The sequence below is a fragment of the Amblyomma americanum genome, chromosome 5, assembly GCF_052857255.1.
Source record: "Amblyomma americanum isolate KBUSLIRL-KWMA chromosome 5, ASM5285725v1, whole genome shotgun sequence".
NCBI lineage: Eukaryota > Metazoa > Arthropoda > Arachnida > Ixodida > Ixodidae > Amblyomma > Amblyomma americanum.
In genome coordinates this window covers 199957213-199984578 of record NC_135501.1, presented here as the reverse complement: position 1 = coordinate 199984578, position 27366 = coordinate 199957213, and the positions used below count along the sequence as shown (strand labels likewise).

The 27366-nt window shown below is 47.2% G+C and overlaps 1 protein-coding gene across 2 annotated transcripts; it reads right to left on the bottom strand.

Moving 5' to 3' along the window:
- Positions 1 to 4216: 4216 nt before the first annotated feature.
- On the bottom strand, positions 4217 to 23960 carry LOC144133401 (long-chain-fatty-acid--CoA ligase 4-like). 2 transcript variants are annotated; one of them, XM_077666483.1, is made up of 3 exons: positions 23721 to 23960; positions 8058 to 8979; positions 4217 to 5775 (listed from the first exon to the last, which is right to left on the bottom strand). In XM_077666483.1, the coding sequence occupies exons 2-3, from the start codon at positions 8799 to 8801 to the stop codon at positions 4345 to 4347; spliced, it is 2175 nt and encodes a 724-aa protein (XP_077522609.1). In that variant the 5' UTR covers positions 8802 to 8979; positions 23721 to 23960; the 3' UTR covers positions 4217 to 4344. The 2 variants fall into 2 exon arrangements, with proteins under 2 accessions (XP_077522609.1, XP_077522610.1); XM_077666484.1 differs by lacking the exon at positions 23721 to 23960 and adding an exon at positions 10906 to 11073.
- Between the last annotated feature and the right edge of the window lie 3406 nt (positions 23961 to 27366).

Here is a 27366-nt window from a genome sequence, read left to right as displayed (position 1 = left end):
ACTCAGCAATTTGAATGCTGACTGAGGCTGCAAATTTCTCTACCTCTATAGTGAGAACTATTTAGGAGTTTGAGAAGGCAATACTGAAGCGTTTGATCGCCGTAATTAGTTCGGAATCTGGGAACTTTCCACATTTCTGTGCAACTAGTAAGTCGTGTAGGTTCAGACCGTTCCAGTTTGCTATTTCATCCATTGCCTGGCAATAACTTCGATGACCTAGATAAAATTGTTTTAATAGCCTTTGGCTATTGGAAGCTGTAAAAGGGCAAATCTGTTTAGCTGAAGTAGTGACGGCTTACCCGGACCATAAGAAAGACATAACCGGAAGATTGAAAATGGGTTCAAGCTCATTTGACTGTCACTATCCGGTCATGAACACCAACTTGTTTCGAAATTCCTCAAAAGGAAATCAATTAACAGTTGTCTTGTCACTACAGAACTCTTGGGCTGAAAACGAGACGCTAATGAAAGGCCTAAATCTGAATAGATGATAGCGCAGCGAGCTATTGAAAGGCCGCTGATAGGGGCTACATTAAGAATCAGGAAAAGGTCATCGTAGGGTAGAGAGCCTCTTTAATAACATTTTTTGCTGAAACCGAGACGAAGAAATGGACAGACCCCCTTGTCATTTTCAGAACACCTGGCCAAGCTACATGGAAATAAGCGCAGCTGAGAGGGGGATTGGGAATTTGGGTGTCCGTCGCTGAATCAGCCATAATTGCAACTTTAGAGGACGTTGTTGTCGTTGTTGTCGTCGTCGTCGTCGCTGTCGTTGTCGTTGTCGTTGTGGTTGTCGTCGTTGTTGTTGTCGTTGTCGTTGTTGTTGGCCTTTTAAAAGATTGCACATACCCACACCGGGGGATCGCCATGAAACGGGAGGCAGAGGTTACTATTCAGCTGTACTCAATAAGGTTTATGGTTTATGGGTGTTTAACGTCCCAAAGCGACTCAGGCTATGAGGGACGCCGTAGTGAAGGGCTCCGGAAATTTCAGCCACCTAGGGTTCTTTTACGTGCACTGACATCGCACAGCACACGGGCCTCTGGAATTTTGCCTCCATCGAAATTCGACCGCCGCGGCCGGGATCGAACCCGCGTCTTTCGGGCCGGCAGCCGAGCGCCATAACCACTCAGCCACCGCGGCGGCTTGTACTCAATAAGGGCAGAAGAAAAGCACGCGGGAAGGCAACACCAGTGGATTCTATCTCAAGAATGGCATGAACAGAAAAAGGATACCAGTTTTGATAAAAAAATACAAAGACAGAGTAAAAAGGAGTGAAGTCGAAATGTAATAATGCATAGAAAAGAAAATATTGGAACACTTAGCAAGGCAGTCGATGAGATTCTAGCAAGAAATTTTAAACAGCGGTAGAAACAGATCTGGGCTGAACGCTTTCCTCCGATCCATTCACATATTTTTATTTAAACGAACTCCTGTCTGCAGCTTTTTTTCATACTGGCACGCACGAGCACCACAGAGAACGTCGAACACAGCAGTCCTGGAAACATGGTGACTTCAATTCCGCAACCAGCTTTCTGCTGAAGTAAGGCGTGTCGAAACATTAGCATACCCATTCATTATTTTTCTTTTACTTATTTATCCGCAGCAGAAATAAGTCATACGTATTCGCAGAAATTCTATACGCGCTTGCAAGTCGTGGTAGCAGAGGAGAATGCGAGCTAGGAAACTATAATACTGGCCATCAGACGCTGAATATAACGTCAATTTAAGCTATTGAACTATGAAATAACGTCAGGAATGTGAGAATTCGCAGAACTAATACATCTTGATCAAAGCGTGTAGTCGCCTTGGTCTGGAACAATGACAAGATTTAATGCTAGTACTCCTAAAACAGGTGGAAACTCGAGAAAGCAAAGCTTCGTGCAAGTAGAATCCACGCGCCGCATCAGGTTTCGCAAATACTACCGCTGCTGGTGACAAGAGATGAATGCAGTGTGCAAATGTCTGAGTTCGCCAGCGGTGACTAAGGCAGATGCAGAGCTCAAGTGCTTGCCGCGCGCAGCTGTGCTCAGAACCGCGTAACAAATGTGAAAGGGCATGCCGACACGAGTACCTTAAACATTTACCATCGCGTCACACTCTAGAGGGCAACTGCATGCACTCTGTGCTTTGCAATCTTTACAGAACTGGTGTGGGTGTCAGACCAAAAGATTTAAAGCACCTCTTAATAGCTTATCATGCACAAAGTGCTAATTTCGGGCTAGAGGCAAAGAGAATGTTTTGCCCCCTGGTCTTTAACTTCAGTTTCAGTGACAGGATTAAGTTGAGCGTGGGACGGAATCCCGTCTGGTCGGGAGCGTACATTTGAAAAAATAAGAGACGCCGGCCAGTGAAAAAAGGTTCGTTCTTGACGTTTCGGCTTCAACACGCAAGCCTTGTTCACAATGAATTCATCACCAAACAAGGGTCGTTTAAATATGGTTGAACAATCGGCGCAAGGAGCGTGCGTATATCGGGTGTAGATTACCGTCGTTCCGGTTTAACGTGTGTGACGCAGTTTGTATGATTAGAGATTCCAGATGAAGTCGTGATGCTGCTACTTTTTCGGTTGCGATCATCCTTGCCTTGTCACGGTCAATTTTGTGGCCATTCACGACGGCGTACTCCGCTAAGGCGTTGTTGCGAGTGTTTTCATTTTTCTTACGACCCGTGCGTGCTGCTGCAATCGCTTCCGGTAGTTCCCAGTTTCCCCGACATACACACCGTTGCAGTCTGCGCAGGGGATTTCGTAGACAACTCCGGGGAACTTTTCCTTTGGCAGTGTGTCCTTCACCTTTACAAGCTGATGGCACACAGGTACACGGGACCCCCATGGGCGCCTCAGTTTTGGTTATGGCTGCCAATCTCACCATGGAAAAGCTGGAACAGCGGGCGTTGGCCTCCTTTGTCCCTTCCGCGAAGGTATTTTTCCGCTACATCGACGACTGCTTCTGCATCATCCAAAAAGGCGCGGAGAGCAATTTTCTGGACCATCTTAACAGCCTGGGAAGAGCCATTAAGTTTACTATAGAAGAAGAATTGGACGGCAGGCTGCCATTCCTTGACGTCCTTGTTTCACGGGAAGGCCAGGGTCTATCTTTCAGCGTGTACCGAAAGGAGACGCACACTGGCCGCTACCTATATTTCAGCTCAGTGCACCCTGCCAGCCATAAGAAGGCTGTTAGCACGTTATTGCAGCGTGCGAAAAGGTTGTGCACAAGGCCCGAGGATGCGACCCTGGACGCGAAAAAGGTACGGGATGACCTCAGAAGCTGTGGATACCCTAGGCGCTTCATCGACGCGGTAGAACGTCAATTGGCAAAACAAGGACAACCGGACGCCCGCCCTCCGCTCAAGAAACGGGCTTATGTGCCGTATGTCCCGGGTACAAGTGAATGCCTGGCACGTGTCCTACGGGAATATGACGTGCAGGTGGCACATGTCCCGGCCAGAAAGATGCGCCATCAGCTTGTAAAGGTGAAGGACACACTGGCAAAGGAAAGATTCCCCGGGGTTGTCTACGAAATCCCCTGCGCAGACTGCAACGGTGTGTACGTCGCAGAAACTGGGAACTACCGGAAGCGATTACAGCAGCACGCACGGGTCGTAAAAAAAATGAAAACACTCGCAACAACGCCTTAGCGGAGCACGCCGTCGTGAATGGCCACAAAATTGACCGTGACAAGGCAAGGATCATCGCAACCGAAAAAGTAGCAGCATCACGACTTCATCTGGAATCCCTAATCATACAAACTACGTCACACACGTTAAACCGGAACGACGTTAATCTACACCCAATGTAAGCACGCTCCTTGCGCCGATTATTCAATCATATTTAAACGACCCTTGTTTGGTGATGAATTCACTGTGAACAAGGCTTCCGTGTGGAAGCCGAAACGTCAAGAACGAACCTTTTTTCACTGGTCGGCGTCTCTAATTTTTTCAAATGTACGCTCCCGGGAGGCCAGACGGGATTCCGTCACACGCTCAACTTCATAGCTGTTATTGCCGCACAAAATGTTTCATTTAGTTCACAGTCTCGGTCAGAAAAAAATATCTCCACATAGGCAAGGACATGATAAATGTAACTGAGGCTCCATGAGGCTATGGCATGTAAACAACAAAGGCTTTTGTTTCTTTTCGGTCGTTTCAAACGCTAAGCAGGGTGTAAGAGCCTCAAGTGGAAATTTTAAATGTGTGCAGATACATCACGATATTTTTCGTTGTTCTTTAGCCGTTTATTTCTTGAAACTTGTAAATGCTCTACACATAATGTTCCGTTGGACACTTCCTACATGATACACAGTCCGCGGCCTTAAAGCTTTCCTCAGTCAGTCACATTAGTCACATTCTGCTACCCTCCCCCGACCCGTAGAGGGCGTCGATGTCGCGCTGATAGAAACTCTGCAATGGCTTCCTGCACAGCTTGAAGGTTGCCGTGACCAGTCCTGTGTCCGGCAACCACTCCTCGGCAGTAAGCTTCAGCTTGTGCGGCACTTCAGTCTTTTGCAAGTCGCTAGCACGCGCGTACGCCAGGATCCTATCCACAGCAACCTTCGCCACTTCGGCGTCTTGGCACAGTTCTTTCAGCGTGGCGGTCGCCTGTTCTCTGCCGACTTCCCAAGCGATCTTGAGGAGTTGGTCGCGGTTCGGCACAACCACCGCCACGAGGTACGTGTGCAACGAGCTGCCGTAGGCGAACACGTTGTCCACGAGCGAACACGTCTTCAGCACTGCCTCAACGCGGCCGAGGGACACGTATTCACCGTGCTGGAGCTTGACGAGGTCCTTCTTGCGGTCGATGATCTTGAGCGTGCCGTCGGGGAAGATCTCGCCAATGTCTCCCGTGTAGAACCAGCGCAAGCCACCTTCCTCACGAAATGACTCTCGCGTCAGCTCCTCGTTCTTGAAGTAGCCTCGCGCCAGGCACGGTCCGCCAATGACGATTTCTCCACGTGGGTTTGGTTTGTCCGACGTTCTGTAGTCGCCTTCTGGCCAGTCGACGACCCGGACGTAGCACCCTGGAAGTGGGGCTCCCACGCGTTCCTCGCTCACGTCGTCGACGTCCATAAGAGTTCCCCCGGCTCCTGTCTCGGTAAGGCCGTACCCTTCGGGGACGTAGCAGCAGAAACAGGCTCGCATAAATCGACGAGTTTGTCTGGACAGCGGTGCCGAGCCACACCCTATGATTTTCACGCTGCCTCCGAGGAGTTGGCGAGTTTTCTTGAAGACTACCCGGTTCAGGAGAGGGGTGTCGAAGCCGAGGTCCAGCCAGAAGGTCTTGTATCGAACGGCGTAGTCGAAGAACGCCTTGAAGAAAGGTCCCGCAGAGGCAGCGGCATCGCAGATACCCTTGCGAAGACGGTCTCCTACTAGTGGTACGCAGTCCATGTAGGTTGGCCGGGCCAGGGTCACGTCACCTGGGCAGCCCCGGACCAAGGCAGTGGAGTTGTCGGTTAAAGTCAGAGGGGACGAGTAGCTTATTCGCGCACCGACGCCGAAGAACATTAGTTCGGTCATGAGTTCGAACATGTGAGCCAGGGGCAGGTAGGCGACGTAGGTGTCCTCGAAAGTGCACGCGTTGTAGCTCGGCGACAAGGCGCCGAAGCTGTTCATGCCTGCTATGAGGCTCCGGTGTGTTTGCACGACGCCCTTGGGCACTCCTGTTGATCCGCTCGTGAACATCACAATGGCCACATCGTCCGGGGTTGGCGGGCTTTCCAAGGGAAGCAGGTAATCTTCTGCGCGCTTTTCAAGACCAGAGAACGGGATGACCTGCAGCAGAGTAAAAAAAAAAGTTTGTGGCGACAAAAGAAATACGCGGGATTTTCAACTTTGTTGTAACTAGTGCTGCATGTACTACATCTTTAGATGGATCTTTTGCATTCGAGTGGCTTTCAAGCTCAGACAGACACAATAACCCCCAACTGTTTTCTTCAAGCCACTAGTTTACGTCGTGTGTAGCCCAGGTGCTTCCTTTAATTTTTTGGGGGGCCAGATCTGCAGCTGTAATGAGAAAGGAGTAATTACTCATTGGCATCCACCAAAGCGCAGCCATACGGCTACAAAGGAAAGCTATGCAGCTTCCACAGAAACTTCGTAGGTAAAAATAAAATTCATCCTGGTCCGTGGTTGGAACCCGGGATCACAGCTTCAGCGGAGGAGTCGCTCTACTAACTGACGATGTATGGGTCTCCTGTGTGAATGCCAGTGAGTAATTACTCCCTTAGTACGAATTTAGTCCACCTTGGGGAACTCCCCTAAACATTCAACCTACAGCTGTAATATAGTTTAAGTCTTGTTCTTTATTACTGCAGGCGCCTACAATGCGCAAGTTACGGTTTGATAAAAACGAGCAGCCAGCGGAAGAGGCTCAGCCTAATGTATATACATATTGATTGCTCAGCCGCAACACACGCATGGTTCGGTTCACCAAAAGTCGTAGAATCTGCATGCTGTCAAGAGTAGACCGTGATCACGACGGGCCTTCACCTATAGCCAGTGAATTTATAGGCAAGGCGCCGAGGCATCGGTAATGTACGCTGCAGCAATTATTCTAATCTTCCTTTCTTGAACACTTCCTTGCTGATTGTTTAACGCCTAAGCGTCGGTTTGTGCCGTCACCCTCCGCAGAGCCACCATCTTTCCTTAAGTGATCGAAAATATGTCGCTACTGGGAATTTGCCATTTACTAAAACGTACAGCATTTTTATGACCAGCCATGCGCAGAACTATGGCAAACATCGATGTTAGAATGTTTCTGTAAAGCAACAGTAACCTTACATGAGGTCTACATTCCTGGCCAACTGTGGCATAATCACTATCAGTTGAGACCAATTTCATCACTTCCAAACCACTTCAGGCTCGACATACTCTAAGAAGACCGCTGTTCTCGTTCAGCCTGCATGATTTATATAAGAAAAGTGACCTTTTTAGGGGAGCTTTCCTGCTGCGGCTGTTCAGCACGAGTTCGTGGATTAGGTTCCGATAGCAGCATTAAAGATAAACGATTAAAGTTAACTTTTGAACAGTTCTGAACATAAACTTTTGAAACACTTCGAACATAAAAGTGCAGTGTGATTAAGTATATGATTCTTTCCAAATAGCTGAGAGGGTAATCACAAAAATTGCGCAGTAAACAATTCTGAGTGCACTTAAGTCTGCTTACGTGGAGGAATGCGAAAGCATGTGTTTTGAGGAAAGGAAACGTTTTTGACGAAAGGAAAGGGCGCAGTAGCTCTCAGATCTCGACATCTTTTACATTTTGCTTCCACATTTGGCGGACATAATAATAATAATAATTGGTTTTTGGGGTAAGGAAATGGCGCAGTATCTGCCTCATATATCGTTGGACACCTGAACCGCGCCTTAAGAGAAGGGATAAAGGAGAGAGTGAAAGAAGAAAGGAATAAAGAGGTACCGTAGTGGAGGGCTCCGGAATAACTTCGACCACCTGGGGATCTTTAACGTGCACTGACATCGCACAGCACACGGGCGCCTTAGTGTTTTGCCTCAATAAAAACGCAGCCGCCGCGGTCGGGTTCGAACCCGGGAGCTCCGAATCAGTAGCCGAGCGCCCTAACCACTGAGCCACCACGGTGGGTACCACATTTTGCGGACACATTTTGAAAATTAGTTGTTGGGGAGAGGAAATGGCGCAGTGTCTGTCTCGCATCTCGGCGGACGCCTGAACCGGGCCGTAACGGCAGGGATAAAGGGGGGACTAAGAGAAGAAAGGAAGAGAGATGTGCCGTAGTGGAGGGCTCCGGAATAGTTTAGACCACCTGGGAATATTTAACGCACAGACATCGCAGAGCACACGGGTGCCTTTGCGTTTCGCCTCCATCGAAATGCGGCCGCCACGGTCGGGTTCGAACCCGGGTACTCCGGATCAGTAGCCGAGCGACCTAACCACTAAGCCACCGCGGCGGGTGCGGACACCTTTTGCGGTCTCCTTTTCGCCGACATAGCCTAGTAATGCTTTTGCATTAAAAACCTTCGTAAGCTCTTAGTTCCCCTGCCCGCCTTAATCCTTCATTCTTTTTCGCAGTACTGACCTCTAGGTTTTGTGGCGACAGCGCTGGCAGCTTGGAGTTGGCGCTCTCCATGTACACAACATGCGTCAGCGACGGCATCTTGTCCACGATACTCAGGAGCCTCGGAAGCAGGTCCGCCGAGGTGACCAGATGCGTCACTTCCGTCTCGTTGACGGCGCTCACTACGGCGTCGTTGTTCAGCGTGGCGTACAACGTCACCAAGGGGACGTTGGTCCGGAAGCAGGCCTGCGCCGTGAGCATCCACTCGGCCCGCGTCTCTGCGAAGATGGCCAAGAGTTTCCGAGGTCTCGCGCCTACGGCCAACAGACCGCGGGCCGTGACGTCAATCTTGCGGTCCACCTCTTCGTACGTGGTCCACTCGTAGTCGCCTAAGATGAGCTTCTTGAAGACCTTGCCGTTGGGCTGCTTCTCTTCCGTGCATCCCAGCAAGGGTCGAGTACCCAGGGCGGGACGCTTCGCATGCTGGCGGATCGCGGCGCGGGCCACGTCGTCCAGGGTCTGGCAACCCTTAATGGCTTCAAATTCGGCGCTCCTCAAGTTGAGGTACGCGGAAGATGGGTCACCCTCGATGATAGGCTTGGCGAAGCAAGTGCGCTTTCGTTTCCAATGGAGCCAGGGCTTCTGGAAGACGGCGTAGATTGGTAGTGTGATGACGTCGTAGATGACCGCCAGGACTTTCATAAGGAAGAAGATGGTCTGAATTGCCAATGGATGCATGTTGTTATCCGTGAGAAACAAATTCATAGGCTTATGAATGGCAAAATACCGAACAGAGCGAAGAAATAGGGCGCCGATGTTTGGTTAAGTGGACGGCTCCTCGAGATATTTGAGGCCCAGTCGTCGCCTCGAAGAACTTGAACTTGAGGCTACTGGCAAGACGCTTTAGGAAACTGCCGTCTCAAGTAGGCAGGATCATCAGGTCCTGTAAAAGAGAAAGGCGACGTGTACGAGATTAGGGGTCTGGGAACGTTGCACTCTTTGCTTTCTCTTAATTACAGCAGTACAAGTGGCATTGAAGGACACGTTACAATTTTCCGTTTCAAACATTTGATGCCCAGCAGGTTCGTTTGAATCGCTGTGAATAGATTGAGCGTGACGTCATTGGAAAGTGAGCGTAACGGTGGTGGCATCTGCAGCGCGCTAACCACGTGACCGCAGAGTATTGTGACGATGCACCACATACGAGGCAGAGCGTATTAGCCATTAGCTCTGGAAGCTGCAAGGAACACCTATTTCTCAGTTACAGCAAAACGCTGCGCCCGCGCCTTTAGTTTCATGTCAAACCCGACCGAGTCGAAAGTACTTATGTTGCAGAAACATCAAAGCCTGCCTGCACACGACTGCCTGCTGCATGGTCGGTTACGCCACAAAACTCTGCGAATAGTAACACTAGCGCATTTCATATTTGACGTTATATTGCCCTTATAGATTGTTGTATACCTTTTGAGAAACAGAACTAACTTTATTGTAAAGAAAATTATGAAATTATATTCCTATTTGACGTTATGATGCTGCCGTTGATTATTGAATGTTCGAAAACTTCAGAGGACAAAGCTTGTTTCATGAAAAGGTTTCCCTTCAATTATTTTCCTTTAATTATTCCACATGGCGCCGCGAGTATGCGAAGGCGGCAGGCTGTTACGTGCATGTGTGGACTGAAACAAACGAAACACGCAGTTGCCTTCTAATATACTTTTTACATGTTGCTCTATTGAAATTCGTACCTTTGGTATGTGCATGCTGGCAGTGAACGCTTGTGTGCATTTTCATGGAAAAACAGTGCTTCTTGATTTCTGACTGGGAAAGGATGATTGCACGTTGAACGGAATAGCGTCATCCGTTTACTTATGTCCGCACCTGCGCGTTCCTGGTCTGCTCGACAGGCCAAGGAAGAAAATCTACAGCACTGACGCAACCATCCCCCTGACGAGAGGCTAATGAGCTCTATTGTTCGGTCGACTAAGGTCGACGGCACACTTCTGAAGTCAACGAGATGCTCTCGCGGCCTCATGAGCCCACTGCTTCCATGTGCACGGCCTCAGAAATTCCTCTGTATTGTCTCTCTGCTACATAAAACTTGTTTTCGTTTGTGGACCTCCGACTCCGGCCCATTTTCTGGCTTGCGACCGGTGAACGTTGGGCACCAGAAGACCACTCCCCTTTCTCACTGAGTGGCTGATTTCTGGCTGAGCTTGCCACGCTGAGTCGAGGGCATCTCCTGAGAGACCAAAACCCCACCCCTTCCTTACAAGTCTAATGAGTGTCCTGCGCTTTTATGCGTAGTGTGTAGTTGTGTGTGTGAGAGAGCGTTGTGAAGCATCAGTAAGTTGGCTAGAAACGATGAATTTAGCATATAGCTCGTACACAAATTCGCATGTAGAAAAAGCATAATAATAATAATAATAATAATAATAATAATAATAATAATAATAATAATAATAATAATAATAATAATAATAATAATAATAATAATAATGATAATAATAATAATAATAATAATAATAATTGGTTTTGGGGGAAAAGGAAATGGCGCAGCATCTCTCCCATATATCGTTGGACACCTGAACCGCGCCGTAAGGTAAGGAATAAAGGAGTGAGTGAAGCAGGTAATGAAGAAAGAGGTACCGTAGTGGAGGGCTCCGGAATATTTTCGACCACCTGAGGATCTTTAACGTGCACTGACATCGCACAGCACACGGGTGCCTTAGCGTTTTGCCTCCATAAAAACGCAGCCGCCGCGGTCGGGTTCGAACCCGGGAACTCCGGATCAGTAGTCGAGCGCCCTAACCACCGAGCCACCGCGGCGGGTGTAGAAAAAGCAAGAGGGTAAATCAGGGGGCGTACTTACGTTCAAAGCGGTCTTAAGAGTCGCGTCTCAGGTCTCAGCACTGTGCCGCACACTACTGCGGTCCTGTCACATTTGTAGACCAATAACTACACGACATATATTTCACACGCCGATGAGATAACTCGTCTACGCAGCTGATGTCCGGGAATGTGCGGGCTGACTCCCCGACGTTGCGGCGGCATTGACTCATGTATCGTTCTCGTACCCGGATGCGCGTTGCACACATACTCCAGAGCACGATGCACTCCAAGGATTCAATATCCGCGGTAATGCATTTTTTTGTTTTATGCTGGAGAAATTGTGCAAGGGCAGCAGCACTTAGAAACGGGGTCTTTCGTTTCTCCTCATCCGGCACCTTATCGATACGGCACATTATCTGCGGTCAAGATAGCAGCTATTGTTACTACAGGCGAGCTCAGCCGACATTGAAGTACACCCTTTTACGCCATGAACCTGTTACGCACAAACCCGCGTTAGGCATGCAACCACTCCATGGGCGTTTTATTCTTTCTCACACTAGTACTCAGTGCGGTTCAAGTGTTTGATTTGATTTGATTTTGATTTATGGGGGTTTAACGTCCCAAAGCGACTCAGGCTATGAAGGACGCCGTAGTCAAGTGTTCCGGAAATTTCGACCACCTAGGGTTCTTTAACGGGCACTGACATCGCAAAGTACACGGGCCTCTAGAATTTCGCCTCCATCGAAATTCGACCGCCGCGGCCGGGATCGAGCCCGCGTCTTTCGGGCTAGTAGCCGAGCGCCACAACCACTGAGCCACCAGGGCGGCCCAGGTTCAAGTGCTTGCAAGGATGACAATCTCAATCAGGTTGAAAGCAGTTGAGGTGTGAGGGTCAGCACTGACGTCATTTTTATGACGCCAGCAACAACTAGCGGAAACAGGAAGGTGTGGCGCGATTAAGTGGTGTATGAGGTGACCGATTTCCGGACTCCCACCAACCATATAACCATCTCACTTATCGGTTCCCGAATGTGATGGCCTGTGCCGGAATGTAGCAGAAGCGCGACGTAACATCACGCCACCGGCTCGCATGTATCATCGTACCGGCCATGTTCTTCAAGCTGCCCGACACTGCGCACGTACGACAGCGTACGCCGCTTCTTTCTTCACCCGCGCAGCATTAGATCGGAACGGCCTATCCCACAGCATTGCTGCTATCACTTTCCCAATAAACCTTATAGAGCGAAAGCTCTACTCCTCCCGTCCAAAGCTGAAGGTCATGTGGCTGTGAAATTTGACCTTCAAACCAGGAGGAGCGAAGGCTTGGCTCTGACGTCATGCCTCGCCACAGTTGCGCGCGTTGAGCCGACGGCGCCCGCTCGCCTCGCAACTACCGAATCACGTGACTTGCTGCGCCTCGCCTCAGCTGCGAATGCGGAGCCGCCGGCGCTCTCGCAACTGCCGGAAATTGCGTGACGTGACGTGTGGCGTGTTCTTACCTTCGTGACCTTAACAGAGCTTGCGCTCGTCTTGCTAGGTTCAGCCAGGTTTAACCACAGGCAATTTTTTAAAGCAGTAATAGATAGTATTAAATGTTCAAATAACGTCGCAACCATTGTACTCATTTTAGTACGAAAGCATTTCTAGCGCATTCCCCGGGTTTCAGCGATGTGTGTCAGTGTGTGTGAAGCTTCCGAGTAGAAAGTGTAACTGGCTGCGTTTCGATGGAGGCGCAGCGCTAAGGCGCCCGTGTGCTGTGCGTTGTCAGTGCACGTTAAAGATCCCCAGGTGGTCGAAATTATTCCGGAGCCCTCCACTACGGCACCTATTTCTTCCTTTCTTCTCTCCGTCTCACCTTTATCAACCTTCCCATACGGCGCGGTTCGGGTGTCCGCCGATATGCGAGACAGATACTGCGTCATTTCCTTTCCCCAAAAACCAATTATTATTATTAGGTACGTGGCGGCGGTGTCCAACAAGAGAAATTGTGCCTTCGCACAATAATTCGTGCTTAACAATGCTGAACTGCCAGTCATTTTTTGTCTCTTAAAATCACCTCTTATCTCATACCACTAAGGGGGTCATTCAACAATAAATCGAATTGAACTGAACTGAATTTAGCAAGTGACCCATTTCTAATGCAAACGATTACCACCTAGTGGGCACAGTGCTAGTGCTGGATATCATTGATAGCACTCTGAATACGATGACCTGCCACGACCTGAATTAGCGTTTGTTTTGCGCAGGTGATATAGAGCCAACCTGTCCTCACATGTAGGCATGGGTTGGGACACGATCTTTCAATTGTCCTTACATGTAGTCAGGAAAGGGTAGTAACCGCGGGATGTTCTCCGACGCGGTTATTGGTTCCAAACACGCTATTAAAAAGACGGCTTGCCCGACAAGCTGTACCGCCTGGAATGCATTATTCTTCGGGGGAGGGGGGGGTGTTATCACAGACCTGGACACGTAGACTGTTGTTGACTCGAGATTGTAGATGCACGTTATCTGAGCAACGTCGCGCCGTATGAGTAGTGTAGCGACTGCGCGAGAGCAGGTGTCGTGTCCTCTAAGACAAAAGCGCGCAACTAGCTTGCAGGCTCAAAGTGCGTGCACTCAGGAACGGAGCGGCTGTGTTCGTCAAGTGGAGCGCGACACTTGAGAGGGCTCAGAGGCCTCGAAGCTTTGTCGAAAGAAGTCTCTTTGTTGATCGCCGGTGCAGTGTGGTGTATTGTTGCACACAATGCACGACGTCGTTCAAGTGTGTCCATGGACTGCGGACAAGTAAGGTTGCAACCTCGACAGTTGTGAAGAACATTGATACAGCTCCTTAGCGCACTCAGCATGAACTTTCTTCGAAGAAAGTAGCCCCCATGTGCTATATGTACTCGAGAGGCGTTTCAAATAAAAATAAAATTGCTTGGAATAATCTACGTCGATGCAGCCAGCTACCAAGACAACCCCCACAGACTCGCCATCCGCGCGGCATCCCATCCTCAAGACTCTGACCCGGCCAGTTCACTCATGGCCGCTACCATATTCACCAGAAATGCGGAAACCGCGGAAGAAGCCGCAACTGCAGCAGTCATTGCATTTGCGGACGATACAGCCATCGTTAGCGATTCCAAGTACGCCATCGCCAAGTTTGGCAAAGGCCTCACCTCACTCACAGCCAGAAATATCCTGGAATATTTTGACGTTACCATACCCAGCAATTCTACACAAAAAATTCGTAGGAGGCTCTTAGATATCTCTTAACTGAGGGAAGGCGAAAACCGTCTGCGACTCATTGCACTGATTTCAATTTTCCGCGCTTATTATAGATGCCGCGAAATTATAGATCTCTCGGTGATCTTAGGCCTTTAGATCACGTGACATCACAAGGTCAAGTGCTAGGTGGCGATGTAACGGACGGACGGTCACCGCGAGGATGAGCCATAAAAGGCTATCGTCTTAAAAGCAGTTTTGAGCGGAAAACCGTTTATGAACGCAAGTTTTCATATAATGTAAAATTTCACCACAACAATCAGTATACCCGCAAGTCACCCGACGGCGGTGTTCTATTTTTTTCTATTCAAGTTTTTGCTGTCGTCACAAGCGTTCCCCATTGGTTTTCTATGAGTCTTAACTGTTCGATGCGACCGATGGAAACACTTTAAAAGAAAGATACTGCTACATATGAGAAGAATGGACACTTACCTTCAATATTACCATAAAAGTATCTTACAGTTTTCAAAGTTTCAAAAATTTTGTCAGAAATTGCTGGACATGTCTGCAATTTATTGCCAAAAATGCACCCCTTCGGTTCTTTACGGTAAGAGCGCAAGGCAAACTTTAAAAGCAAGATTTTGGTTACGTATCCGAAGCCATGTTCATAACACTAGCTTGCAATATTCTTCAGTTGCCTCACAATTAAATGTGATGTCAAAGAACGCTGGACTTGTTATTATTGTTATTATACGGTTTTAACAAATCCATGTGACGAGGGTAATGAGGAGAAAAAAAGAGAAACGCTTTTTACACGAAGTCATTTATTAAATTGGTGATACCAAAATGAGAAGCATTTACAGCAGAAACTTACAAGCTAGGCTGTCAACATCGTATGTGGCGGAAATTTCCTGCAGTATAAAAAAAATATTAAAAGCTCTACAAGGCCCTGATTTAGTCAGAACTGTGTGAGAAGTTGATTTCCTGAAGAACAAACCTATAAGAAACTTCAAATTTTCAGTTAACGTACCGACTTTATACCATGCTCCATTCCGCATGAGGATTTATCAAGACGCATAAAGAATTGAATTGAGAATTATGGTTCGACCTTTTTTTTTCAAAAAGCATTCCTACTGGATAGTTTTTAGAACTTTTATCGGCCTACTTGAAATGGACTTGTGCCATTGAAGTGACCACTTGTTTCTAGAAAATCAAGGCATTAACATGGGGTATCGCACAGCCTAGGTATTGAGTGGCCTATGCTTAGCTAGACATGACAAATCAGTTAAGTCATCTTGAAATGATTCTTATTAAAGGATTGCCGTAGTGGAGGGCTCCGGAATAATTTCGACCACCTGGGGATCTTTAACGTGCACTGTGCGATGTCAGTGCACGTTAAAGATCCCCAGGTGGTCGAAATTATTCCGGAGCCCTCCACTACGGCACCTCTTCTTATATTCTTTCACTCCCTCCTTTATCCATTCCCTTACGGCGCGGTTCAGGTGTCCAACGATATATGAGACAGATACTGCGCCATTTCCTTTCCCCAAAAAAACAATTATTATTATTATTAAAGAATTATTACGTTTGTTAATCATTTCTTGGTGGTCCTGTATTGGCACGAGCAACATTACAAACTGGAAGTTTCATAAGCCTTAGCTATTTTACAGTGCTTGCCGCATTTAGTTTGAACCCATGCATGGCTAAACAATTGTTTCCTGAGATTCCTGAAACTCGGACTGCATTTGACGTGTAATCAGATTTTCTGGACTTTTGACCCAAGAGACAATAAGCCATTTCTTTCGTTTGATTTGGCCCATTCGAAGGTAGTGCAACGAAATATAGTTCAGACTATTTTCTGCAACGAACTTACGAGGTCATGCGCGAACAATTTAGTAAGGAGTTTCCTTGTCCAAACTGTTATATTAGACAAAGCTCACCACCCTTCTCAATTTCTGCCCTGTCTTGAAGAAGCAATACTGCAAAAAAAAAAAAACGCTGCGGTTCAACCCGGCTGAACCTGATAAGACGAGCGAAAGCTCTGTTAAGGTAAGCTACTTCTACTGCTATTGCTGTCAGGAAGAATGAAAAGGAAAGTGCACGGGCCTGCCCACTGGCTCAAGCTTAGCCACATCCGCTGCCACGTGCTGAAAGTAGGAGAGTCAAAGGATAGGAGAGGAAAGGTAAGGAAAGGGGCGCGCGCCCTAATATGCCCCGGGTCGATCCCGGAGTCAGTGCAATACCGGGCCAACACGTGCCGGAGTGCTTCAAATGCTCCTCCATATTTTCAAAAATAAATTTAATATCTTGGGTCCAAAAGTCTGTCTGTCTGTTGTTGCAGGAAGAAAGAAAATGCAAGTGCACAGGCCTGCTCACTAGCTCAAGCCGAGCCACAATCGCTATTACGTGCAGATAGTAGGAGAGTTGTAAGATGGGATAGAAAGACAGGATAGTAAAGACGCGCGGTATAAAGACCCAGGCCAATCCCGGAGGCAGTGCAGTGCAATACCGGGCCAACCGGTGGCGGGAGTGAAGCATCCTTCAAACTCTCCGCCACATTTCCAAAAATAAGTCCAATTGGACCCGTAACAGATACTCTACGGGGTCCGGACATTCGCATCTACAGATAAAGATAAAGATCACACTCCACACGCTTTTATATAGCGAACGGCGCGTCACGCGATTTCCGGCAGTTTCGGGAGCGCCGTCGGCACCGCATACGCAGCTGTGGCGAGGCGCAGTGAGTCAGCTGAATCGATAGTTGCGAGACGGGCAAGAGCCGTCGACTCAACGCGCGCAGCTGTGGCGAGGCGTGGCGAGTCACGTGGCATGACTTCAGAGCCAAGCCTGCGCTCCTCCTGGTTTGAAGGTCAAATTTCATACCCACATGACCTCCATCTTTGTACCGGAGGAGTAGAGCTTTCGCTCTAATATGACGTACTTATAAACGGGAGTGCTTTCCCGCTGTCCCCGCAAGGAACGAATGTGCCGCCATCCGCAAGCTGAAGCCTACTTTCAAGCGCGTGGCTTGGGCTGACAAGGGAGGAGGAGGAGACTACGCTAGAGTGGCTGCACGCCACCCGCTATCACCAGCCGCCGCCGACACATCGTGAAGCATTGCGTCCGACTCAGTGATCAAAGCTCTGCGGTGCTGATGTCAATCCAGCCTACGCAGTGCCCCATTGAAAATTGGAAATTGGAAATCGGTTTGGGGTGAAAACCCGCCGAGGTGGCTCAGTGGTTAGCGTGCTCGGCTACTGATCCGGAGTTCCCGGGTTCGAACTCGCCCGCGGAGCAGCGTTTCGATGGGCGCGAAATGCTAAGGTGCCCGTGTGCTGTGCGATGCCAGTGACGTTAAAGATCCCCAGGTGGTCGAAATTATTTCGGAGCCCTCCGCTACGGCAGCTCTTTCTTCTTTCACTCCCTCCTTTATACGTTCTCCTACGGCGCGGTTCAGGTGTTCAACGATATATGAGACACTTACTGCGCCATTCACTTTCCCCAAAAACCAATTATTATTATTATTATATTATTATTATTATTATTATTATTATTATTATTATTATTATTATTATTATTATTATTATTATTATTATTTGGGAAAGGAAATGGCGCAGTATCTGTCTCAGATATCGGCGGACACCTGAACCGCGCAGTAAGGGAAGGGATAAAGGAGGGAATGAAAGAAGAAAGGAAGAAAGACGTGCCCTAGTGGAGGGCTCCGGAATAATTTCTGCCACCTGGGGATCTTTAACGTCACTGGCATCGCACAGCACACTGGCTCCTTACCGTTTCGCCTCCATCGAAACGCAGCCGCCGCGGTCGGGTTCGAACCCGGGAACTCCGGATCAGTAGCCGAGCGCCTTAACCACTGAGCCACCGCGGCGGGTCGGTAAAGAACCTCAGGTTGTAAAATTATTTCGCTTGAATCGACTCACGACGAGGTTGTCGTGTCCAACGATAATGGCACACTTCAGACGAATTTCTTTTCCAAAAAAAAGACAAACCTTAAAGAAGGCATATTAAATATGCAGTATTTCGGCATTTACTTTGTGATGTGCTTTGCAGCAAGAACTTTGGATTATTGGAATAACAGAGCACATCAGGCGTCTGCTCTTTAGAAATATGTGCTGAACTTCTTAAACCTTTTGCAAAAAAAAATATTGAAAAATTCAAGCTAGTAACGCTGCAACCCAGAAACATATGAATCAGGCTAGTAGTACACCGCAGCTAAACGTACGCAGATAATATATTTTTTTTGTTTTGTTCACTGACATTGTTCGCGTTTCATTCTGGCCTTACTGCACTTCAGCCGTACAGCTTGATGTCTAAATTTAAAGTTGAAAGAGCAACCCGAGAAGGGGGGGGGGGGGGGAGGGGGTTTCGAGCATGTTGAGCTGTTAGTCGCATCACACTAGTCGCATCACACTCCTTAAAGTCCCCTCATTTCACCAAACGGCTTTTACCAATAGCGAATGGAATTATTTTAAAATGGTGAAGATAGCAAACCAAAGCTAAAACTTAGTCTGCGGCCTTGGACAGTGCTTCGCTTGAAGCAGCGATGACGTCACAAAGATTACTAGAAACACGCTCCTATGAGCACTGAATGCCGGAAGTAGCGAGTGAAAACGATGACTCATTCACATTATATCTCTGAGAAGGCCTTAATATAAGCTTCCAAGTTTTGTTAGTGAAGCTGGGAGCGGGCATTAAAGTGCGCGTAATGTTCGTGACGTCGCAAATGCAGTGTTGCCCGTAGAAACCATCTGAACCGAGGCCACAGAAACGGCAAAATTCAAAACTATTCGCGCAGGAATTAAACGCCGCGTGGCTGCCAAACTTGCCGTATATAATCACGAACAAGGGGAAAACATACAGTATAAGTTTAATTATGATATGTCAAGACCGGAAAACCACCACCTATAAATAAACAGGGTTGCCGCCATTTATGCAATCATCGCAGAGATTGGCGCAGTTCGATAGCACTCCGGTGTTCGCCTGAATTCGCGAGTACTGAGATAATAGCAAAAAAGCAAGAACCAGCTGACAAAAGAAAATTATCGAAGGTGCCAAGATACGCAGCAGGGGTGAAGGATGAGTGCAAAGACGCCCCTTAAATTCTCTCGTCAAAGAGGATACACATATCCTGTCAGTCATAATAATAATAATAATAATAATAATAATAATAATAATAATAATAATAATAATAATAATAATAATAATAATAATAATAATAATAATAATTGGTTTGGGGGGAAAGGAAATGGCGCAGTATCTGTCTCATATATCATTGGACACCTGAACCGCGCCGTAAGGGAAGGGATAAAGGAGGGAGTGAAAGAAGAAAGGAAGAAGAGGTGCCGTAGTGGATGGCTCCGGAATAATTTCGACAACCTGGGGATCTTTAACGTGCACTGACATCGCACAGCACACGGGCGCCTTAGCGTTTTGCCTCCACAAAAATGCAGCCGCCGCGGTCGGGTTCGAACCCCTGTCACTCACGCAATTCCTTATTTTTGCACTGCTTTGAAGGTAGATGCTGCTTCTCTGAGCCTATTTTCCAAGTACCTTGGTTTCTTTAGTAATCTTTTTTCGTCTCCATCTTTTTCAACTAGGGTTTTCAGCCCTTTGCTTTGGTATTTTTGGCGTTCGACACTGCATTTCGTTTTTTTTTTATAATGCATGCTTTAACAAAGTTATACTTCGTTTTTTGTTTTATATCACGTTGCTAGCTTCCTGTTCACTGCTTGCTTATGAAACGGTTTCCAACTTCGTTCTTTTAAGGCTTTAGCCTCAGTTTTGTGTGGTTTCTTCTTTAGCTTTACTTCGTGTTTCTAGCTTTTTTGGTGAGTTGCTTGTTGCTTTTCACGCAGCTTGCGGCTAGTTTTATTGCTTTATTTGTTCTAACGTCAATACAGATAAAAAGAGGCGGGGGGGAAGGCAGAAATGCTAACCAGAAAGGCTTCCGGTTGGCTACCCTGCACTGGGGAAGGGAATGAGGGGATTAAAAATGGAAGAGATAAGGAACGGCAAACAGTCACGATCTGGTAATCAAGGCAAAATATGCAGCTTTCTGTTGCTGCTTGCTTCAGCTTTAGTTCCTGTCTTTTATATCATTGCTTATGGCGTTTCGATCTGGCGTGCGCTGCGGCCCTTTGAATTCTTTAGTGCCGGTCGCTTTCAGTTTTGGTAGCGCTACTTGAAAGATTTTGTATCAAAAGCGAATCACTTTTCGGGCTCTCGTTATCACGCGTCCCTGATAGAACCGCATAAAAGGTTTATCGTCTTCGTTCGAAAATAAAAAAAAGTTGCAAGTCCTGACGTTTTGTGCGCTGGTTCTTCCAAGCTTCAGAGCTGCAATTCTCGATGTTTCGAGGACGACAATAGCTGCATGTATGCCGTATTTAGATGTTCTTTTTTTTCTCTCTCGACAGATGCCTACGGGTCTATTAATCATGAAATTGACATGAAAACACCAGTACGCAGCTTTAATGATTAATTACAAATGATTTTGTATCGACACTTTCGGTCTTAGTCTGGGCCAGCTCAAGAGTGCACCGGGACTAACAAATTCCTGATGACGTTGGCGCCACCGGCAAGCACTCGGTTCGCTGTGTTCGGTGACGTCATAATAATTGGGGCAAGTACACCTTGACGTCACTTGAGGGGGATGGAAATTCCGAGTGGCTTCAAAACAACATCCAAAAACATTAGATAATTTCCGACTCAGCGCCTTCCGCTGAAACTTGCTAGATGCCATCTCCTTACGCCCACAAACCCAGCAATTCTGGAAAAAAAAGCGTTTTTTAGCGGGAAACAGTTTATAAACGCAATTTTTTTTCATGGAATGTAAGATTTCAGTATAACAATCAATATATCCGCCCACCACCCGATGGCAGTCTTATTATTATTATTATTATTATTATTATTATTATTATTATTATTATTATTATTATTATTATTATTATTATTATTATTATTATTATTATTATTGCTATTAGCGTTCTTGCTATCGTCAAAAGCGTTCCCCATTGGTTTTCTACGGCAGTCTTAACTGCTCGATGCGATCGATGGAAACAGTTTTAAAAGAAAGCTTTTGTTACACATCATAATAATGAAACATTACCTTCAATATCTCCATACCGGTATTTGACAATTTTTCAAGACTCAAATTTTTTTGTCCCGGAATATTACACGTGAAACAAATCAAATTTGTGTGCGAAATTCTCAGCATGTTGCTGTTACAGTGTGCTGAAATTCGTTCAACTGAAACGCCTTTGCATTACATACAATGAAGTTTCGGGGAGAGGGGGGGGGGAGGGATTCCACTTCATTTCATTTAGCTAAACAGTTCGTTCATGTGACTTTCGTTCAACTGGTATTTTACTATATTGCATTGCGGGTTGCAACAGTGTACTGCAGGTACGAAAAATAACCAAATAAATGTGGCTACAGTGTATAATTACTTACGGCCTCCTCAACCACAGGGCTCAAAAAACGTAATGTACCTATAATCGCAGTAATAACGTAGGTTCTTTGAACCTTATCAACCTTTGATGGTCTAAACGCTGATAATTTCAGAGCAGTGTGCTGGTGGAACTGCATCTGCGCTTGTTGCATACGAGAAGTGCAAATACCAACTGGTTTGGCTCTGACTGTGTAGTGATGGTTGGGTTGCTTAGACGTCACTACTGCAGCCTATTCTCCGCTTGCACACACTGAGTAGCCTATCCATGTAGCCATCTCATTTAAAGCAAGGCGTAAATTTGTTCCATGATAATTTTCATTATCTGAGGCGAGATATTGAAAATGAGACAAAGGACAAGACAGGCGACAAGAGCCCATCAGAGGTGTTATTTTTATCTAATAAATTACAAATGCATTACTCAGTGGTGGGGTTCCGGTCACATGTTTTTTTTCTTGCTTTGATTCGCTTGTATCACAAATAAATAGAAAGGGTAGAACGGTATATGCGCATAACGTACATTTTTCATAAATTCATCTTTATCATCCTCGAGTAGAATAAGGTTACAAGGAAGCCAATGGTTTTTTTAAGCCGGGGCAGACATAGGGGAATGCTGCTTTTTAAGACTTTGGTTGAAGAGAGCAAATTCACTAACTGATTCTTTTCGACACGATATAATTTAGAAGAAAGCAAAAGAACAACAACCACATGCCTCCAGTGGGATCCGAACCCACGGCCTCCGCATGTCACGTATACGGTACTTTATCAACCTGAGTGCGGTGCTGATGAACATACTCAAAGTTAGGCTACACTTAACGTAAATACCGTAGAAAGTAGAAGACGGCACAGACGGCGCCTTAGCTCGGTTGTGAACACCTCTTAGCATAACCTTCAACTATCATCTCTGTGTCTGATCGTCCAATAGAACAAGGGCATGCAAGGGTGCTGATGGCGGCGTTATGGAAGAGGTGAGGTTTGCCTTACATTGAACATGTCGGCAATTAACTGCCATTGCCCTTTGAAGACCAGCGTCCACCAAAAATTCTAAAACTAGCCATGATCGATACTGTGCGCCTCTTCATTCAGAGAACATATATATTAAGTATTCAGTGACTTTATACATTGGCGCATTCCATTCCCTCAGGATTCGCCAAAGTCTCTCGCACTCATCAGAGAAACACGAGACCACTGTAATAAAAAGTTGAAAAACAACTACAATGGCGTAAATCAATCACATTGAAAACGGTTTTGGCGCAACCTCGCTCCCGCCGCGGTGGCTCAGTGGTTAGAGCGCTCGGCTACTGATCCGGAGTTCCCGGGTTCGAACCCGACCGCGGCGGCTGCGTTTTTATGAAGGAAAAACGCTAAGGCGCCCGTGTGCTGTGCGATGTCAGTGCACGTTAAAGATCCCCAGGTGGTCGAAATTATACCGGAGCCCTCCACTACGGCACCTATTTCTTCCTTTCTTCTTTTACTCACTCCTTTCCCCATTTCCATGCGGCGCGGTTCAGGTGTCCAACGATATATGAGACAGATACTGCGCCATTTCCTTTCCCCAAAACACCAATTATTATTATCAACCTCACTAGCGTGTAGGCAGAGTCATGACGAGGACGATGCAAAAGAAGTTGCTAACTCTTGCCACAGCAAGTTCAGCTTTCTCGGGCAAATTTTTTGAAAATTGGAAAATTGCAAGACGCTGTTATGGAAATATCGAGCGTAATGGTCCTTTATTCTGATATGTAGCATAATGTTTCTTTTAAAGTGTTTACAGCGGTCGCATCGAATATTTAAGACTCCCATGTGACGATACCGAAAACGTGAATAGAAAAAAAAAATGCGAGAGTGGCATAGAGTGATCTGCGGATATATTGATTACAATATATGAAAAATTTGCGTTCATTAAAGGTTTTCCGCTCAGAAATGCTTTTGTCCGCAATTGCTGGGTATGTGCATGCTAAAAACAACTATAATGCCCTAACACTTTCGCACAGTGTGTATAATGTTGAGAGCGAGATAAGGTTTATTGTAATAATAGCAATGTTAATGTTATAAATGTTAGCAAACAGTGTTGCTATAGATCGTTTCACTACATCTCTCCTGCGGAGTTCTCATTACAAGATATTTCTGACAACCTCAAGGTATACATATGCAACGAGAAAAGAGGAGGCTGGAATACTCACTGTAGCGCTGGCGGTCGTGGGACGTTCAAGCTGAAGTTACCCCTACGTTCTTGACAGGATCGGTAGCTATTGCGCGGCCCTTTGTCGCCGGGGAAAAACCCGGCCAGCAGCTCAAGTCCAACTGCGGAGAACAGTTGCAGAGTCCTAAGACCAATTTGAGCCGCAGCCACTCCACGCAATCTCGGCGTGTGCGAGGGTGACCACCGGTGCCCCGCCCGCGACGGGTACTCGCAAACCGATGGCACCGGTAAGGACGACAGCGGTATCGAATGGACGGAAGAGATTGCCAAGCGAGCTTATCGGCGAACGTATTTGTCACACTCGACAGGTTGGCTCACACGTGCGTAAGTGTGACCCTTCCCTCGCTTTATAACATATCTGCAACGCCATGACGGCTTTTCACATGGACATGTTATCTTACCCTTGCTACATTTATACGAGACTGGGTTCAGGTTTGCACTCTTTGTTACACCGTACGCAATTCCTACAGTACTAAATTGTTGTTTTTTTGTTTTTGGGGAAAGGAAATTGCGCATTATCTGTCTCATATATCGGCGAAAACCTGAACCACGCTGTAAGGGAAGGGATAAAGGAGGAAGTCAAAGAAGAAAGGAAAAAAGAGGTGCCATAGTGGAGGGCTCCGGGATAATTTCGGCCACGTGGGGACCTTTAACGTGCACTGACATCGCACAGCACACGGGCGCCTTTGCGTTTCGCCTCCATCGAAACGCGGCCGCCGCGGTCGGGTTCGAACCCGTGTACTCCGGATCAGTAGGCGAACGCTCTGACAACGGAGCCACCGTGCTACAGTACTGCTTCATTACAGCACGCTACTACGACTATACCACTGTACAGTTCTACAACTATACTGCAATGGTAGAGCCACTCGTCTGTACTTACTACGCACTATATGCCGCTCCCACCCTGCGCCTGCTGTTAGTATGACAACGCATGAACACGTATGATCATTGATCACACAACGGTATTCGGGAAAAGAGGGACTCGTTATGACATACATGACGGAAGCCAACAGTCACTGAAACCAAGGAGCATAGGGGATCTGTTTTTTTTAGATTGTGGTGTTGATGAGTATAATAATAATAGGGTAATTACTTTAAAGATAATCCCGCCGGTGGAATGCGAACCCACGACCTCCGAATTTCACGCCTGGGTTCGAATCCCGCCGGCGGCGTGTGGTTGTTTTTCTTCAGCTTTCTAACCAATTATCTGTAAACTAATTGCCTTGTTAATCTCCCATTGATGAACATTACAAATTATTTTTGTAAATCCCCTATGCTGCTTGGTTTCAGTGTCTGTTGGCTCGCGTCATGCACGTATGACCATGTACGGCATATCGCCAACTCCGCAATTCGCATGTCATTTTGTTGCGCAGGAATGGGAAACTTAGGCCCAAGTTAAGTCGCGTGACAGCAGCGCCGCGCTCCTCCCCTGGCGGCGAGCTGTGGATGACTGAGAATACGCGCTGCCGCTTTGAGGGCGGCGGCGGCGGCGCGCACGCTCTCTTAATTCAGTCCGACCGGGCACAGCTGGGGACGCTGCACCGTTAGTTTAATGCGCCCACACGACAGGCGTGTTGAGCGAAGCGGTATTTTCGCATTAGACACCTTTAGCATACCGTGTACCGTGTTACTGTTACCGCTACAGGAGTACCGGAAGCCCGCACGCAGCCAATGCGCTTGCGCAAATCGCCTTGACGGCGCCAGATGGCGCCAGGTACCAGGCAGCTGCGCGTGCGCCTGCCGCATCGGGACGAATGGGCGCGCGTTCACCGGCGGTGGGCGGGCTCCCGGCACTTCGGTAACGGTAACACGGTGCACGGTACGCTAAAGGTGTCTAATCACAGAAGCGGGCTGCGTAGTGGGCTACCAATCAGCGCAGACTACATGACGGGACGCGATACACCAGTTGAACCGTACCAGGGCATGAAAACATCCTGTTACAGGCGTCCCTTCTCCTCCCACTTCGCTGGCCCCATTTCCGGGGCTGGATGGTGCGTGAATTTACTTGGTGATAATTTACTTGAAAGCACACCGCAGCTAGCTGCGTAATTGCAATGAGATGGCTCGCCCCTCGACGATGCTCCACGATGACGTGAGACCCAAGAATTGGCGATTGACCGCTATCGCTTTACCCGCCACGGTGGCCCAGTGGTTAGCCCGCTCGGCTACTGAGCCGGAGTACCCGGGTTTGAACACGACCGCGGCGGCTGCGCTTTTATGGAGGCAAAACGCTAAGGCGCCCGTGTGCTGTGCGATGTCAGTGAACGTTAAGGATCCCCAGGTGGTCGAAATTATTCCGGAGCCCTCCACTACGACACATCTTTCTTCTTTTCCTCCCTCCTTTCTTCCCTTAAGCGCGGTTCAGGTGTCCAACGATATATGAGGCAGATACTGTGCCATTTACTTTCCCCAAAAACCCTATTATTATTATTATTATTATTATTATTATTATTATTATTATTATTATTATTATTATTATTATTATTATTATTATTATTATTATTATTATTATTAACAGCTATCGCCTTACATCAGTCGCATTCCCGTTGCGTCTACGAAAGTGTTCTTTCGCTGTCACTTGTTCGTTCCGCTGCTACGCGGACTTTTGGTGGGTAGAGGCTCCTGGGGGGAGGGCAGGCACGTGACCGAAATTTTCTTTCTCAGAGGTAGGGGGCAACGTAAGGTCTTGTATAAGAGGGAAGGAGGAGGGGAAAGCCCAAAAAGATCAGCGCTAAGAGAATGTCGCGGGCCCGGCAGACATTTTCGGTATGGCCCTGCAGATTGGCGGCTGCTACTCTTTCTCCCCTTAACGTCATCACTGCTTTCAACCACCATAAGCCACATCTTGGATGTCGTCCTCACAACGAGTTCAGGAGCTAGGTGTGCGAAAAAACAATTCCCTTTCAATCCTACATCTTGGCAACGTATTACGCCTAGCTTATTCTCTCCGCAAAAATCGGAATTCCCTTCATAACCACTCCCGTACGGGCCACCAGGCGTCTCTGCCAGCTAAGCCCCATGCTAGGGAAATAAAATAAGAAACATTATTCCCGAGAACAAAAGCGAAAAACAAGCTGCAGTGTCCCAATATTCTTTCGAAAACTGTCAATAGCGTTGCTTAATTCAGCAGCGTGGCTGCCTGTGTTTTTGTTTATTTGTTTTAACATTCGCTGCCTTTACAGAACCTTAAATTTCCAGGATTTCAATTCGGAGTATATATGAAAAGTTCAGGAGTGAAAAGTTCTGTCTGGGCATGGTTTAGCGATGAGTCAAACTTGCCTGCAAATATTGCTATTTTTCGCCGAAAAGATATAGCTGCATCTATCTTGGAAACCCACCTTCTGGTCAAATGTTTTTTTTTTTTAGGGACCCCGGACCAGAAAGAATTTTTCTTTAACTGCGAAGTTTCCGAGAAAGCTGTATAGATTTTCTATGTAGCCGTATGGCGGCGCTTGGGTGGATGCCAGTGAGTAATTACTCCCTTATTACACTCACCTTCTGTTTGTGTCGAAACTCACTAAAAACCATAGCGTCCTTTTTCGATAAGATAAGTTTGTCCCTCCAGTTTATCAGCGATGAGCAAGACCTTCAGACCTCTGTCGGGAAATTGGAGGGGTAAGTGTTCC